General features: G+C 42.6%; 1 protein-coding gene across 1 annotated transcript in view; it reads left to right on the plus strand.

Moving 5' to 3' along the window:
- The window catches only part of csmd3b (CUB and Sushi multiple domains 3b), a 2092226-nt gene that overhangs the window by 1658425 nt on the left and 416053 nt on the right, over positions 1-17748 (plus strand). The window contains exons 26-27 of the mRNA XM_041189252.1: positions 3197-3399; positions 15645-15836. Of these exons, the coding sequence (XP_041045186.1) occupies positions 3197-3399; positions 15645-15836 (395 nt within the window). The remainder of the gene's footprint in view (positions 1-3196; positions 3400-15644; positions 15837-17748) is intronic.

Genomic DNA, 17748 nt, shown 5'->3' on the forward strand with positions numbered 1-17748 from the left:
CACAATTTGCATGCTGGAACCTTCTTACTTTCATATGTTGCATAAATGCATCATACAATGCAGAAGTGGAATGTGGGGCTGTCTTTTCAGAAGTCCCACCCATGAACATGCCGCCTACCATTTCCATAGGGGCAAGAATGGTCTCAGGTCGGGATTTGCGCATACATGTTTCACAAAGGCAGTTGCCCATAGAAATCAGCAGCTTCATCCAGTCATATATGATATTGGTGTGAGAGGTGTCTGAAACCTGATATGCACAGATTAGATCTGGTAGGAGCAGTTCTGAATTTTATGGATTCGTTTGGATAGCCCGGGTCCCTTTTGGAGAGGTAAGGTACCCCTTTGGATATGGTCCTGGGAAATCTTGGTGGGAGGACCTTTAGGGAAGGCCAGGTGCCCTTTAGGAGAGGTAAGGAGCCCTTTGGGAAACTAAAACTAGGCGTGAATGTGTGTAAAATGTGTATAAGTTCATTGGAACTATCTGGCTCATTGGAACTGTCAAAATAACTGTCATAAGTGTCAAGAGGAACTGTCAGAAGCAACTGTCAAAAGTGTCAAGATGAAATGTCAAAAGCTACTGTTAAAGGGAGCTAGTAAGCTGCCAAGGCATTTGAAAGTCTTGCCCATTAAATCTTTGAACAAAAAAATGCCTGGAGTATTAAAAATAATCATTGCTTGCTATTTCTCTCTGTCTGTTGACATAGGCCTGAGGGCTTCTATTACTGAATTAGCACTGCATGACTGATTTCACAACTATCCATTATCATGGTAGGGTGTCTGCCATTTCACAGATTGATTGAAAGCTGCAAGTGGTTATAGATTATTTGAAGTGGACTATGAATTCACCTCTGCATGGGTCTTGAGGTCTGGGCATGGTAGATACTGGGTAAGTTGGCATGGTAGTTGTAAGGGCAAAGGCTGATGGGTGAGAGGGCATGGGTTGGTATGAGTTGGCACTAAGTTGACATAGGGGCTAAAAAGGGCCATGGAACTTGAGTACAGGGCCATAGGTTGGCATGGAGGTTATGAGGTGATATGGGTTGGTATGAGTTGGCACTAAGTTGACATAGGGGCTAAAAAGGGCCATGGAACTTGAGTACAGGGCCATAGGTTGGCATGGAGGTTATGAGGTGATATGGTGGTGGTCAGAGGGGCATAGATTGCTATGGAGGAAATGCAGGGTGGGTAGTGGGACATAAGTTGGCATGGAATGAATAAGGGGCCATTGGGGATGGGTACAGGGCATGAGGTGGCATGGGTTGGCATGAATAGGAATGTGTGGCATGAGGGGGTGTGAGGAGAAAGGCTGGAGGGCCAGGAAATGTCCTGACTCTGCATTCCCAACCCGGGAGTGAAAATCCAGGCCATAGCCTCATGAAAGCTGTGTTTTAAGAGGTTACATTAAGGGCTGAGTTAGCCATCTGATGGCTGGCTCTGGAGTGTTGTTGTCAACAAGCCTGGAAAAATGGTTGACAACCTGTCTTTTCAATGAAGCAGTAATGTGTGTTTCGGGGGTAGGGTGTGGGGGTGTGCAGTTGCGGCTGCAGTGGCTGACCTCAAATAGGGGGCAAAACCAGAATTGTATTTTTACTGATGTGCTTCTATGTACTGGAGCTTATTTTGTAACACAATAGAGTCTACTGAGCGATACTGTTTTATGTTATCACATGTCAAATAAACCTGAAATTTTTAACTTAGATGTGACTATATGCCATTGATAGTTCATTTGTTTTTCCTTGTGGTCCTTCTCTTGCACAATTCTCCATTGTTTCCCATACTTCAAGGAACTTCCGTCACCTTGGACGGAATTTCACGGCCCCGTCGAGGTGGGGGTCGGACTGGAAAATATGGCGAGTCGTTCAAAACTCCATTGACTTCAGCAGGATCGGAAAATCCTGCCGGTGGGCGAGGCCGTAAAATTCCACCCCTTGTTTCTCCCTTTTGTCTATTTCACTTTCTTTTGGACGTCTTTAAGAGTTGTTACTTTTACCAATCTGGGTTACTGTCAACATCCCATATGACTATCAAAACGGTGGCGAAAGGCAGGATACATGCGAAGGCAAGGAGTTAGGCACGGAAACAGGAAAATATAACTTCCTAGCTTGGTAGCTGCAGTATGGAATGTGGTGCCCTAAGAAATATAATCATGTGACAGATTTTAATATGAAAGAAGAATTCATCTGGTAAAGGAAGCACTGAAAATCATTTGTACTTGGTACTTGGTGAGCACTTCATTTCTGGGTGTAAATCCAGCCTACACTGAGGAGATAAAATTCTCCTCACTCTGTCAGCTAGAAGGGTCCTGAATAAAATGTATTTAGATTACTTCAGCCTGGTTCCTAATATGCAGACCTCACAGCCCAACTTTTGCATAAATGAACATGAATTGCCACCTTCATGAACACTCATAAGAATGGCTGGTATGAGAATATGAAGAATTCAACATGATTTTTTTTTGAAAATCCTTAACATATTTTAACAACATGCTGTTTGTTAATACCTTATCTTCACATACCTGTGGTACTGACATTGTTAAAAGCAACCACTTTGGCAGATTTACCACTTGTAAAATTAAATAATGCATACCTTACAACCAATTGAATTAAAATTAGTTAAACTTCCCTAAAAATTCATTAGTGTCAATATAAAGGTTTGAATTAAAATATTGAATTTCACTCACCAGAGAAGAGTAAAATGAGTTTCAGCTGCCAACTGCCTGTTTTATTGCCTAGAAAGTGGGCTGATGACAATTTTTAAAATTGGAGGATGTCCTTGGCCCACCTGCTGCAATTTTTAGGGAATCCTAAAAATAGATGAGTACCTTACTTGCCTGAAACAGACGTGAGTTACTTAAATGTTCATGTTGTGGCCCTAAGTCAGTTGTAGGACCTTGATTGCAATTTTCATTTGCCAATGGGGTGAAGCTTGTACTGTACATGCTCCTCTCATTTGTACCAGGTAGTGAATGGCTAACTCCCTCCGAGGGATCATTGCAAGCTACTGTCAAATCCATTCAGGAAATGTTGAATTTCTCATTTGTGAAGCTGGGAGGAGCAGAGTTCTTGAGCCCCACCAAAAACAGATGGCAAACCCAGTGTTCTCAGCCTTGATCTACCCAGAAAGCGCAATGTTCTAAAAACTGCATCAACCTCGTAAAATTAGAACATCTTTTTACAATTTCTTTTTCATTCTGCAGCCTTCAGTTTCTTGCTTTTGATACTGAGGCATCTCACGATATTTTACGAATGTGGGACGGCCCTCCTGAGAACGAGATGCTTCTGAAAGAAGTCAGTGGATCTCTTATTCCTGACAACATCCACAGCACCCTCAACCTTATCACAATCCAGTTTGATACTGACTTCTTCATCAGTAAATCAGGATTTGCTGTCCAGTTTTCAAGTAAGTACCCGCTGTCCTTGGTTATGTAATAGTGCCGCATCTGTTATTGAGACAAAAATTAATATGTATTTTCTCAGTTGAGATACTTATGGTGTAATTTTAATGTACGATTATTGGTGTCATGAAAGTAAATCTCATGGAAGTGAAAAGTTATTGTTGTTCTTTCAAATTACATTGGAATTGAAAGGGGAAAATTGACCTTTCTTTACCTTATTTAAAATTTGCAACTTTACATTGGTAGCTTTTGAAAGATTTAGCTCATGACCAAACTCAATGAACAACAAAAAGGCAAGGAATTGAAAATAATGTTGGCACCTATAGAATGGTGATCCTATTGAACAGACATGGCCACCACCATCCCACTTCTATCCTGTTACATCTACCTTTAAATTGACTATAATGATACTTATTTTGCTTACTGTTACCCCACTTTAACATTTGTCATTCTTGCATCTGTCCTGATGAGTGCAAGACGAAGGTCAGGACTTTCTGGCTGCTGGGATCTCCTGCTCCTGCCGAAAGTCAATCGACTTTTGGCTGGCCCGCTGCATTCCCTGTGGCAGGTCCCACCACATTGGGGCCGGAGAATCCCAGTTGAGGCCTTAATTTTTAGGTTGGTGGGCGGGCACGATTGGCGGGCCCGGATAGTACCGCTGACAGCGACCGGCCCCCCATTCGTGATTTCACGCTGGTGGGCCAATTAGCAGCCTGCTAGCGTGAAACATGTGCTGAGAAGCTCAGCACTGCAGGGATGGGGGCGGGCACTGAGGTCAACGCGGGCACGGGCCAGTGCTGAGAGAAAGCTCCCTGAGGGCAGAGAGCTGCCTCAGGGAGCTACAGACCTGAAAAATCAAAAATAAATGTTTCAGAAGCTGAAAGAAAGGGTCCATGCATCATAATAAATCACCTGAAAATTTATCTACTGAAAATGCTGTCCACAGAAATTTATTTATATCTTATTTCATCACGGAAACCTCATCCCACCCATGGATGAGGTTTTACGAAAAATGTAAAGGCCGCCTGGTCGATTTGCCTGTCCGCCAACTGTAAGGTTGAATGGACCACAAGAAATCAGAGTCAGTTGCTCCATTAATGCACTTAATTTCCCTCTTAATTGTTGGCGGGTGCGCTTCCAACTTATGGTGCGCCCACTGACCGAAATATTGCATGAGTGTGGGATGATGTCGGGATGCTCTTGGAACACACTGTAAACATTGACACATGACTTCAGACGAGTGAGTTTCCATGTTTTAATGGCTAGACTGGAAAATAGTGAAGGAGTGGTGAAGGGAATTAAAGGACTTTGCAGTGAGATAGTGAGATTGCTGGATCATTCACTGACGATAAGAATGGATCCACTCAGGTTTGAGTCTTGAATTGAGTGTTCTCACAGGCAGATAAAAGTGAATTTCAGGCCATGCGGTTCTCCAGGGTTGGAGAGGCATTGTAGAAATAAGTCTGGATCAGATGTTCACTGATGTGGATGACATCCTGATGAACCCCTCGAGATCTGCACTGGGCCCAGCCTCCTCCTTGTCTATCCAGGGCAGCTCTTTGCTCTCCATTTTCCACTTCCCCCTCCACCTCTTCCTTCTCCTTTTCATGCCAGACTGGGTCGGGTGCGCGGCCGCCTGCTGAGCTAAAAATCTGCCCTAAGTGTGCCTGCACCAGTATGTAGGATACATGCACAGTTAGAAAGGGTGGCACTGTGTGAGCAGCATGGCTCAAGTGAGCAGGTGGAGGTGAGAAAGGCAGAGGCAGTTATGGGCTGTCCCCCGGAAAGATGAAGGGCAAATCCAGCCATGTTTAGCTGGGCACAGATTCCAGGCTTTAGGGTTCACAGGCAAGGAGGCTCAACTTAGACCAGCATGTCAGGGTTCCCTGAGGCAGTGCAGGCTAATGGGCTACGAATAGAAGAATCCATTCAGCTCATGTACACTACCATGGTTCAGACTTTGAGCACATAAACACTTCCAGTGAGAGAGTGGCCAACCTCATGGAGAACCATGTGTGGTATCACACTGAATGAATGCAGGAACAGCGCACTGACATGCACAGAATCTGTGCAACACTCTGTAGCATGGACAGGTCAGTGGTGCTGGTGGTACACTGATGCATGGAGGGGATGTCAGTTGTGCCTCAGCTGCTGCTCTTTTTCAGCCATCTGGAGCGCCAAGCAAGGGCCGAGGCAGTCACCAATTAAGATGAGTGTGCCTCTCCTCCGGGGGCACCATCATTGGCATCCTCGCCCCCTCTGACTAAAGGGTAAACCATGCAGCAGGACCTTGTGACGGAGACTGCCCTGTGTTGACACTGGTGAAGCAGCATCTGAAAATGCCCCCACTTGCACCTCTACAAAGAGGACAAGTGCCACGTGCATCTCAGCAGCAAGCAGACACAAGCAAGAGGCTACCTCTCCCTCATCCGATGCCACCAGGAGAGCATTGCATAGAATTGGTTGAGAGCAGGGTTGGGCAGAGCACAGAGTGGTTCACTGGGACTTGCTTCACTTATAAATGTACATTTTGTTAATTTTGGAGCACACTGTGAATATTGACACATGACCGCAGACGTGTGAGCTTCCATTTTTTAATGGCTAAACTGGAAAATAGTGAAGAAGTGGTGAAGGGAATTAAAAGGACTTTGCAATGAGATAGTCAGACTGCTGGACCATTCATTGATGATAATAGTGGATCCACTCAGGGTTGAGTCTTCGATTGAATGTTCTCACAGGTAGGTGAAAGTGAATTTCAGGCCATGCGGTTCTCCTTGGAGAGGCATAGCAGAAATATGTCTGGTTCAGATGTTCCCTGATGTGGATGGCATCCTGATGAACCCCTTGAGATCTGTGCTGGGCCCAGCCACTTCCTTGTCTATCCAGGGCAGCTCTTTGCTCTCCATTTTCCAATTCATTCTCCACCTCTTCCTTCTCTTTTTCCAACTCTTGCCCCTCCTGTTCCTCAGAAGATCTGTATCTTTCTAGTGTTTTACCAGTCTTAAGGGCCACACCTCTCTGGAGGGGCATGTTATGGAAAGTGCAGACCAACACAATGTACAAGACCCTTGCAGGAGTGTACTCGAGGGAGCCACCCAACCAGGATATCCTTTGTCCGCTAGAATCCATCCAAGAGTTTGGAGGTGGGAATGAAGAACTACGGCAGCCGGAGGGTGAAGGGGTCATGGCAACTGCCATGAAACTGAATGCACACTTGCAGGAAGTTCTTGTTGTGGCTGCAGGCCAGTTGAATGTTGAGAGAGTGGAAGCCCTTCCTGTTGATGAATCTCATTGGCCGATCACTGGCTGGCTTGATGGCCACATGGGTGCAATCAATCATACCTACCTGTGGGAATCCACTGTCAGAGCCGAATTCTCTGTCTGAAATTGTATATACTGCCCAGTTCTTGCAAATTAGGCATCAGTGACCTGTGAGATGCACTGGCGTGTTGCTGCTTATGAGATGTCCCCAAGGTGCCACTGCTAATTCTTGGACGAGCCAGAGGCAAAGAAGTTCAAGACCACAGTGACTTTAATGGCTACTGGCATGGCAAGATGTGACGTCTTCAGCAAAGAGGGCACAAATCTCTGTGATCATCTGCCTCGGTGTGTGCAGTCTCCTGCAACATTGATTCTCTGACATGTCCAGGTGGCTTTGTCTTCAGTAATACACTGGTTGCTGAGAGTATGGCCATCATTGCCTTCCTGACCCTCATTCCTTCCTGCCTTTCATTCCTCGCTTCTCCTCATTTTTCCCCACATCTCTCCCCTCTGCCCTCCTGCTACCCAGGGCTCTGCCTCTGCTGCTGAGGTTGTTGATCATCATCGAATTTGACCTAATATCAGAGAATTATAATTCCATCAGCAGTGGCTGCTTTACTTGTACCCAGCTAAACTCACAACAATGTCTACAAGCTAACCGCATCCCCTTATGGCCCCACAGTGCCAGGAGTGTCACAACCCCCACCCCTGCCTGAGTATATACAGATCTTCCTTCCCTCAACCTCTAGTCACTCAATGTGCCAATGGTTGATCACCCCTTCAGCCATTTTCCCTTTTATGGACCCACCTAATTTCATGGTGTGACCATGGCTGCATTGCTATCTCCATGCACTTGGACTGCCCCTGATCCAATATGCAACCCATGCAGCCCCACAAAACTTCCAAACTGGTCCTTAACGAGCTGACATTTAACTTGTTAACAAGATTAACTGACCCTGTTTCCACATTGAGCAGGGCACATCCAGCCCATGCTCAGGAAAATTGCCAGAGGCAGGAACAGCAATGTAAAACCAACACAGCAGCTGGTGACATTAGTCTCTGTGCCCACTCAGCTACCTGCGTGCCCTCATCAGGACCAAAAATTCCGAAAGCTTCCATGAGCCAGCACAATCAGCCAGTGTTTCAAAAGTAATTTTCTCCATGCCCGGCCTATGGTTCCCCAGTCCTTTTTCCATGGCAATGCCTCAGCCAATCAGAGTCGACTTGCCAACCAGTCAGCAACCTCTTCTCCTGTTGTATAAATTGTTGTGATTGTTTGAAATTTGGCATTCTTGTGTTTGTCCTGATGAGTGCAAGACGAAAAGCTTCGGCAGCATATCTCTCTTTCTAGCAGCGTTCAACATCCTTTTTTCCCCCTGATGTTAAAATATATTCCTTGATGAATTTTGGAATGGTAATAATATAATAAAAAATGGGCTTATCACAACGCACAAAGAAATTTAGTGAGAGTGTCTAGTTCACCACCTATGTACAATCTGATTTTTAAATGTCTGAAAATACCTATTTTAAAAAACTATGCAGAACTATTCACTAGTTTCATTGGTAATGCTCATTAGTTTTTGAGTGGGTTAAATATATATATTTTAACTCTTTTACTAGGATGCCTATTAATGCCTGTGGCCTGAATAAGGCACCTTAATTTTAAGAGCCTCTTTGAAAGACTGCAACAGACTAAATAGCAGGAACTTGCTAATGCTGGTTAATTCATTCTATGGACATGACAGTTTTGTGGTTGGCTTCCAGCATGATTTTGTTTAAAAGATTGTGGAAATTCGCTTTGTTGTGGACATTAGTTGTGCTTCAAATTCATCAATCTTTTATGCTGTTTTGGTCGATTTTGGGAAAACCGGCAGCACCATATCGTGGAAACTCTATCCCATTCTGTTCTTTGAACTTGATATGTTCACTTTTATTTTATGAAGTTACTTATTACCTTCTACAGTCAACTGAGGTTTTTCTGACTATGTAGTGTGACATGTAACAGCCGTTGTTTCTGCATACATTTTTTGGTACCTGGTCAATGCTACATTACCTGATATTATTTGCATAAAGTCGCAGTTTGGTTCATAGAGAGTAAGGGCCCTCTTCCAGCAGTCATCTTTGGCAATGAGTATGCAAAAACTACATCATAAATCCCTTGAAAATTTAGCAGCTTTGAGATTTTTCTGACAGAGTAATAAAACTCTTTCACGTTGGGAATTCTTTGTGTTTCTAATGAACAAAGTTAAATTCCCTGAATTAAGATATTGCCCATATTAAAAAATGGTTCAAGTGTAACTTATGACATACATATATAAACTTTTAGACCATATTATTATATCATAAAGTGATCTGATATAAACCTTGACGCAAACGTAGCAGAGCAATTTAAGAACTACTCACTGACCTGGCTTGGGAACACTCTAACACCCTTTCAGAAGATCATCCTAGATTACTTGGGCTTGGCACCAAATTTAATACAACTTTATTGAGCATGAAGCCATCTTTAGAAATAGAACGGGTTGTCCCTTTGAACTTTCTAAATTCACTACAGCACTTGCCTGCATTGTCCTAATATTTAAATATAGTCACTGAAAGAACTGACATGATTGTAAACAGGCAGAGAATGTGAATGTGAATCACAACCATGCTGAATCCACAGTATAAATCAACTGTTGACTGACTATACGTTGCATTCTACAGTTGTCACAGTTAGACCAGTAGTGCAAGACAAAGGTAATCTCAAAAATATCAAAAGATGGTGCCTTACTTCAGTTATTTGTATTTATTCCTGCTCCATAGATTCAATTGTTGTCTCAGCGGCGGTAACACATTATTTATTATATTAAAACTTATGTTGCTATATTATTCGAGAAGAATTAGGAAATATATTGTTATGTGCGTATACACATATGTATCTAAATGTCACATCACTCACAATAGTCAGTGTACTAAAGCAACAATGTATTATTCCACAGTACATGGTGAGCTCTAAGAAATACATGTGGTGTCAGCTCCTGTATCTATGTAAAATAGTGTGATTATTTCTAACTTCTGGGAATTTCTTAACATGGTGGCAACAGTTGTTTGTAAGGTTCAAGCATTGTAAACAAATTTAATACTGAAGTTTAAACAAAAGCGCAGATTGACATTTTACAGCTTTCTAAAAGACGAGAGATGGGGAATGGGAGCATGGGCAGGGCATAGAGGGGAATGGGAGATATGAGAGGACATGGAGAGGGAATGGGGGTGAGTGAGGGGGGGTGGGGGGTTGGCGGTGGGGGGGGTGGAGGGGTGGGGGGGCTGGTGGTGGGGGTTGTTAGGGGTTGCGGGTGGGGAGGTGAGGGTTTAAAGGCCTGACAGTCATAATTACACGAGGCCGAAGTCCCAGTAAATGGAGGCGGGTCTTCTAGCCTGCTGGCCTCACGATTCACCTGCCTCTATTTCCACATCGGGCCTGCCTCTGAAGGCAGCGGGAACGACTCCACCTCAACCCAGTCTCCCCAGAATTAAAATATGGTGGCAGGTGCCTTCTTAATGAAGATGAGTTGGCGGAGTTGGGAACTTTCCCAACTCTCACCTCCTGTCCCTTTCACAAAACTGACTCTTTGACTATAATTTAGTAGTTAGTACAGAAAATTCAAGTTGTCCAAATGTCAAAATTTGAGCCACTGCACGGAAAACCTCTGTGCACTTACAATCTTGCTTGGAGTTCATTTTCCCTTCAGCAACAACAACTTGTATTTATCTTGCCCTTTAACATAGTAGAATGTCCCAAGGTGCTCCAATGAAACATTATCAAGCAAAGTTTGACACCAAGCTACATAGGGAGCTATTGGGACAGATGACCAAAAACCAGGTCGAAGAGATAAGTTTGAACTAGTGTCAAAAGAGGGAAAGAGAGGTGGAGGGGTAAAGGAAGGTATACCAGAGCTTAGGACTCTAGAAGAGCAGACACTTTTTACTTGTCCAGAGCAACATGCAACTCTCAAGTAATACCACCAGTCACTCATTCATATGTTGTTCATAGAGACTTGCTATATGCCAATTTGATTCTGTATTTCCCACAATAACAATGGCTGCACTTTTAAAGGAATCCATTTTTGAAAACATTGAGAAACGCTGAAGTTGTGCTGCATAAAGGTAGGTTCTTTCTCAAGTGCCCAAATTGTCTGAAATAAAGTGATAGAAGGGGTCATCAACGTGCTATCAAAAGGGACTTGCTTAAAATTACCTGCACGCTTTCCTCCCTTTGGGTTCCGCCAGGATCACTCAGCTCCCAACTTCATTATGGCCTTGGTTCAAACATGGACAAAAGATTTGAACTCCAGAGGTGAGGTGAGAGTCACTGCCCTTGACATCACGGCAGCATTTGACCTAGTGTGGCATCAAGGAGCCCTGGCAAAACTGGAGTCAATGGAAATCAGGGGGACAAGTCCGCTCGTTGGATTCATATCTAGTACAAAGGAAGGTTGCTGTGGTTGTTGGAGGTCAATCATCTCAGTTTCAGGACGCCACTGCAGGAGTTCTTCAGGGTAGTGTCCTCAGTCCAACCATCCTTAATGGGGATGTTTGCTGATGATTGCACAATGTTCTGCACCATTCATGACTCCTCAAGTACTGCAGCGGTCCATGTCCAAATGCAGCAAGACCTGGACAAATACCAGGCTTGGGCTGACAAGTGGCAAGTAACTTTGGTGCTACACAAGTGCCAGGCAATGACTATCTCCAACAACAGGGAATCTAACCATTGCGACTTGACGTTCAATGGCGTTACCATCACTGAATCCCCATTATCAACATCCTGGGGGCTTAATGTTGACTAGAAACGGAACTGGACTAGCCATATAAATACTGTGGCTACAAGAGCAAGCTAGAGGCTAGGAGTTCTGGGTGAGTGACTCACCTCCTGACTCACCAAAGCCTGTCCACCATCTACAATACACAGGTCAGGAGTGTAATGTAATACTCTCCACTTGACTTAATGAGTGCAGTTACAACAATGCTCAAGAAGCTTGACACCATCCAGGATAAAGCAGCCCGCTTGATTGTCACCTCATCCATAAATATTCACTCCCTCCACCACTGACGCACAGTGGCAGCAGTGTGTACCATGTATAAGATGCACTGCAAAAACTCACAAAGGCTCCTTCAAAACCTACGACCACTACCATTTAGAAGGACAAGGTCAGCAAATGTATGGGAACAGCACCATCTGGAAGTTCCCCCCCAAGCCACACACCACCCCAATTTGGAAATATATGGCTGTTCCTTCACTGTCGTTGGGTCAGGATCCTGGAACTCCCTCCCTAACAACACTGTGGGTGTGCCTACACTACCTGGACTGCATTGGTTCTAGAAGGCAGCTCACAACCACCTTCTCAAGGGCAATTGGGATGGCGATAAATGCTGGCCTAGCCAGCGATGCCCACATCCCATAAATGAATTTAAAAATATAACGACTGTTGCATTGCTGCGGAAAAAAAATTATAGTTGGGGCACAATTTGGCTGGTTAAAAATTGATGAGGGGACATTTTGCTAATTCCCATAAAAATTTAGCAATAGCATATGCTCTCACCTGCACAATGAACCACCTGAAGGAACAGTGGCATAGCTGATAGGTATTTTAAAAGGCTGCAGCAGCAGTCACACCTGCCAAGGGAAAGACATTGAAGTGGCACTATTCCAATAAAATTAAGTATTCTCACTCCACTTTCCCACATGTGCTGCCTGATAAATTGGGGTAAAGGAGGGCTACCTTTTTGATGTTCAACATTATTTTACACAGATAAGAGTGCCCAAAATTAAGGATGAAGACTTGGAGAAAGTTAATAGTTTCAAGTACATAGGGCCAATGGTGGCAGAAGATGAAAGTATAAAAATGGAAATTAAGCAACCGATAAGCCCAGGTTAGATAATCGGAAGAAGTGCAGTGGAGTGTTATGTGATAGAAAAGTATTCCTGAAACTGAAAGGAAGAATCTACAAGAGAGTTCTGCGGCCAGCATTGTTATATAGTGTAGAAACTTGGGCAACATCAAGAAGAGAGGAACAGCGACTGGATACTAATGTGATGCAGATGCTGAGATGGATGTGTGGAGTAATGAGAAAGGACAAAATCGGGAACTGGCAGATCAGGGGGATCAGTGAAGTTTGTGGGAATGTCAAAGGAGGTAGCTGAGAAGAGATTGAAATACTCTGGTCATCTGTTGTGGAGAGAGAGAGAGAGGAAGGAAATGTGATGAGGCAAGTGATGGCCAGACTACCAGGAAGAAGGAGAAGAGAAAGGCTTAAGACCAGATGGAAATATGCAGTGGCGAGAGACTTAAACAACACAATGGGATTGGAAGATTAATGGTGACTGACAGGAGGAGGTAGAGAAGGGTGATCAACCAACATTGTGAAGGCCTCAAATAAAATCAGAGAAACTGAAAGAAGAAGAATAAGTGTCCAAAATTCCTACCAGGTTTAATGGATAGAATAAATACTGTCAGTATTAGCCATAGTAACACCTTGGCTCTAAATGAGGAACAGGATAACAAATTTAAGGAAAGATGACAGATGACTACCTAACTGTTTCCTATACCAAATTAATGCTCAAGTATGTAGATTAGAAAGTGTTTCCTCACATGTTACCTTTTGCTGTGTTTCCCTATAAAACATATATTTGTTTGGTAACATTTTGAACTTTAGGCTTAATTGGAATGACTGATGTAATGATTACTTTAATGAAATGATGGACATATAAAATAATGGAATCATAAGTTGTAAAGCAAAGAAAAATGTCGAAAACAAAAACAGAATTACCTGGAAAAACTCAGCAGGTCTGGCAGCATCGGCGGAGAAGAAAAGAGTTGACGTTTCGAGTCCTCATGACCCTTCGACAGAACTTGAGTTCGAGTCCAAGAAAGAGTTGAAATATAAGCTGGTTTAAGGTGTGTGTGTGGGGGGCGGAGAGATAGAGAGAGAGAGAGGTGGGGGGGTGTGGTTGTAGGGACAAACAAGCAGTGATAGAAGCAGATCATCAAAAGATGTCAACGACAATAGTACAATAGAACACATAGGTGTTAAAGTTAAAGTTGGTGATATTATCTAAACGAATGTGCTAATTAAGAATGGATGGTAGGGCACTCAAGGTATAGCTCTAGTGGGGTTTTTTTTTTATATAATGGAAATAGGTGGGAAAAGGAAAATCTTCATAATTTATTGGAAAAAAAAAGGAAGGGGGAAACAGAAAGGGGGTGGGGATGGGGGAGGGAGCTCACGACCTAAAGTTGTTGAATTCAATATTCAGTCCGGAAGGCTGTAAAGTCCCTAGTCGGAAGATGAGGTGTTGTTCCTCCAGTTTACGTTGGGCTTCACTGGAACAATGCAGCAAGCCAAGGACAGACATGTGGGCAAGAGAGCAGGTTGGAGTGTTATAAATGGCAAGCGACAGGGAGGTTTGGGTCATTCTTGCGGACAGACCGCAGGTGTTCTGCAAAGCGGTCGCCCAGTCCCCACCCCCTTTCTGTTTCCCCCTTCCTTTTTTTTCCAATAAATTATAAAGATTTTCCTTTTCCCACCTATTTCCATTATATAGAAAAAAAACCCCACTAGAGCTATACTTTGAGTGCCCTACCATCCATTCTTAATTAGCACATTCGTTTAGATAATATCACCAACTTTAACTTTAACACCTATGTGTTCTATTGTACTATTGTCGTTGACATCTTTTGATGATCTGCTTCTATCACTGCTTGTTTGTCCCTACAACCACACCCCCCCCACCTCTCTCTCTCTCTATCTCTCCGCCCCCCACACACACACCTTAAACCAGCTTATATTTCAACTCTTTCTTGGACTCGAACTCAAGTTCTGTCGAAGGGTCATGAGGACTCGAAACGTCAACTCTTTTCTTCTCCGCCAATGCTGCCAGACCTGCTGAGTTTTTCCAGGTAATTCTGTTTTTGTTTTGGATTTCCAGCATCCGCAGTTTTTTTGTTTTTATAAAGAAAAAGGTCATCCTGCCAACTGTACCTGCGATGGCTCTTTGAACAAGATAGCTCAGAGTCATGTTATCTTGGACCATCCCATACCTTTCTATTTTTTTAGTACAAATCACTAAAAAGTGACATTTATGCTGTTTCTGCAGCATTTCCATCGATCTTCTGCCACAGTTGCAATGGGAATTAGGAAAACCTGAAGTAAATACTCCCCTACACTTACTCACTATGCTCCAGACAGATTAGGCATTGGGTGGACCTCTGCAGCACAATAGGGAACCCTTGTGCTACTCACTCTCTTTCTCTACCGAGAGGCCCGAGACATTTTGAAGGCCAGACTTATTTTCTATTTGAACAGTGAGCATATAAGTGCAGAACCAGCATTCACAGGCAGCTCACCCTGTTGGTGGTGGGTTGGGGGAGTTGGCAGGGGGTGGCAGCGGGGTATGGGAGTGGTGGAATCTGTCAGCTGCAAAGTGTGCACAAGCCAGCTGTTGGAATTTAAGAGGATGACTAAATAACTGGGATGACATGCCCAACGAGCATCATATGGGAAAAACAAGAGGAACAGCAAAGCCAAGATGGTATGAGACTAAGATGCCATAGCAGAAGACATCGTCACCCCTATTAGTGATGCTGTATTTGTACTTGGTTTACAGCAATTTTTACATTTAAACATTGGCAAATAATCTCTATGGGAAATTTGGGTCCAGAAACCGGCATAGATTTGGTGTAATTTCTGCATAACTGCGATCTGTGAAATTCTGGGCCAAAATTTCTTTTACTCATCTGGCTCCCTTTTGACGATCTTGTTGCAAATAGTGAAATAATAACAATAGAACAACAGAAGTTCCATCTTAAATTGTGATAATGTAATTATAAGTTATGAGTGCTTTGGGCTTTTGTGACTTTTTATCCCACAGTATGTGTTTTATTTAAAACAAAATCATAACAAATAAGCTAACATTCTTAGTCTAAATAATATACCCCTTTTTAATCCCTAGGCTCTGTGGCAACAGCTTGCCGTGACCCTGGTGTACCTATGAATGGAAGTCGGAATGGAGATGGCAGAGATCCTGGAGATACTGTCATCTTCCAGTGTGAACCTGGCTATGAGCTTCAGGGAGAAGAGAAAATTACCTGCATTCAGGTGGAAAACAGGTACTTCTGGCAGCCCAGCCCTCCTGTTTGCATCGGTATGTGGTTTAAATTCAAATTTCTATTATATATAAGTATTTCAGTAGTTTCATTCTGCTGTAAACAAGCTCTGCAACGTGAAGACTGCTTACACTAATTTGTGCGTGCAATTTTCTGTTATTCCCTGACTACAGAGGCAGAATCAGTAATGTTTGGGAAATGAAGCAAGTAGAAAAGTCAAAGTGTTACAAATATGAGTAAATAAATGATCAGCCAATTTTGCTTGTGGTTTGTAAGTCCACTAGTTAAACTCAGATGGAAGCACCTTAAAGCAAGAGTTTAATCATCAGTTCTTTTAAGAATGATTTACAAGTAAGTGTAAATGTAGGTGAAGTACTGTGTGCAGTCTTAGACTGCATTGTGGAAATGAGGTTGAGGGAAGAGATTGGGTACAGCTCTGATTTATGAGGATGATGCCTAGTATGAAGAAATATAAAGATGGAGATTAACCTGACAATTTGGGAAGGTTAAAGAGTAATTTGATAAAGTTGTTCAAAATTACAAAAGAATGGAACTAAGCAGATTAAAACAAATTGAGGATTCTTGAATAGGGGACCTGGAAATAAGGACAGAGAGCAGGAAAATACTTCACACAGTGGATTGTAAGTCTGTGGACTCCACTGCCAGAGTTAATAATTAAAATAGGGACCATGGCAACATTTAAGAACAGGTTAGATGGGTGATTGAGGAAAGGGGGAATAAGGAGATTTGGAAAACAATACCTGGATTTGAAATATTGCTGATGTGGCAATTCTAAGAATCTCAACACAGACACATTGGGACAATCTGCCTGTTTCTGTGAGTAATCCTATGTATTATATAGTATTATTTACATTATTCATTAATAAAAATGGTGCCAATGTGAGAGTGGGGGATAGACTTGAAAAAGTTATTCAGCTAAGTAGTGTGCTGAAGATAGCTGCCAGAATTTTTTATTGATCATATAATTTTAGCTGTATGTATTTAATTTAATACCCTCACACTGCTGTTCTCAGTAATTCCCTCAAACTAATTTTCTCCCATGATGATATCAACATTCTCTGTAAAGAAGTTTATGGTTACTCATAATTCTCCACAGCTAGTCAATTTTAAACAGTGTATTTATGGAGATATATTTTGCAGCGTCCAATTATGTCTGACTTCCCTCTGTGAACTGCCTTATGTAAGATGAATGCAAGTTGTTGTTTGTTTCTGATACTTCCTTTTAAACATCACAATTTCACATTCTGTCTCCCTGTTTGTTAATATCTAAAAGATGACAACAAATTCAGTCAGCTCTCGCACAATTAATCATGCTGCATTTTAAAATTTTGAAATATGAAAAATGAAGTTAGGAAGAAATAAATTACTAAATGCCATCAAAATGACATGATCATTGAGATAACCTGTATTAAGGACTGATCTTCGCTTGTATTAATTCAACTCCCTCATGCCAGTAGGACTACTAGTTGTTTAGAAGTACAGAACTTGAGTATTGCTAGAAAAAAAGAAAGAACATGTACACATATTGTGCTAGTTTCAACTAAACAAAATAAGTGACAGCCATTCACTGGTTCATTCCCCAAGGCAATATCTTGACTAATCAGTAGTAAGTGGCCTGGTTTAACTTTCAAACAATGCTTGGCAATCAACTGTCAGTCACCATCAACTGGTGCATTCTCCATGGCAACACCTCTACCAATCAGAATCCACTTGGCAATCAATCAGCAGTCTCTTTTCATACTGTATAAATATGTTGTTTCTCCTGACATTGGTATTTTCTTGCGAATTGTCCTGATGAGTTCAACACAAAAAGCTTTGACAAAAAATGTCTGTCTTTTTCACCAATAGGACTAGTCAGTGTTTTAAGCTGGTTTCCTGCTGATGTAGTGAGAACTCATTTACTTAAAAACATATAGCAAGATTTTACCA

The sequence above is a fragment of the Carcharodon carcharias genome, chromosome 6 (genome assembly GCF_017639515.1).
Source record: "Carcharodon carcharias isolate sCarCar2 chromosome 6, sCarCar2.pri, whole genome shotgun sequence".
Classification (NCBI taxonomy): domain Eukaryota; kingdom Metazoa; phylum Chordata; class Chondrichthyes; order Lamniformes; family Lamnidae; genus Carcharodon; species Carcharodon carcharias.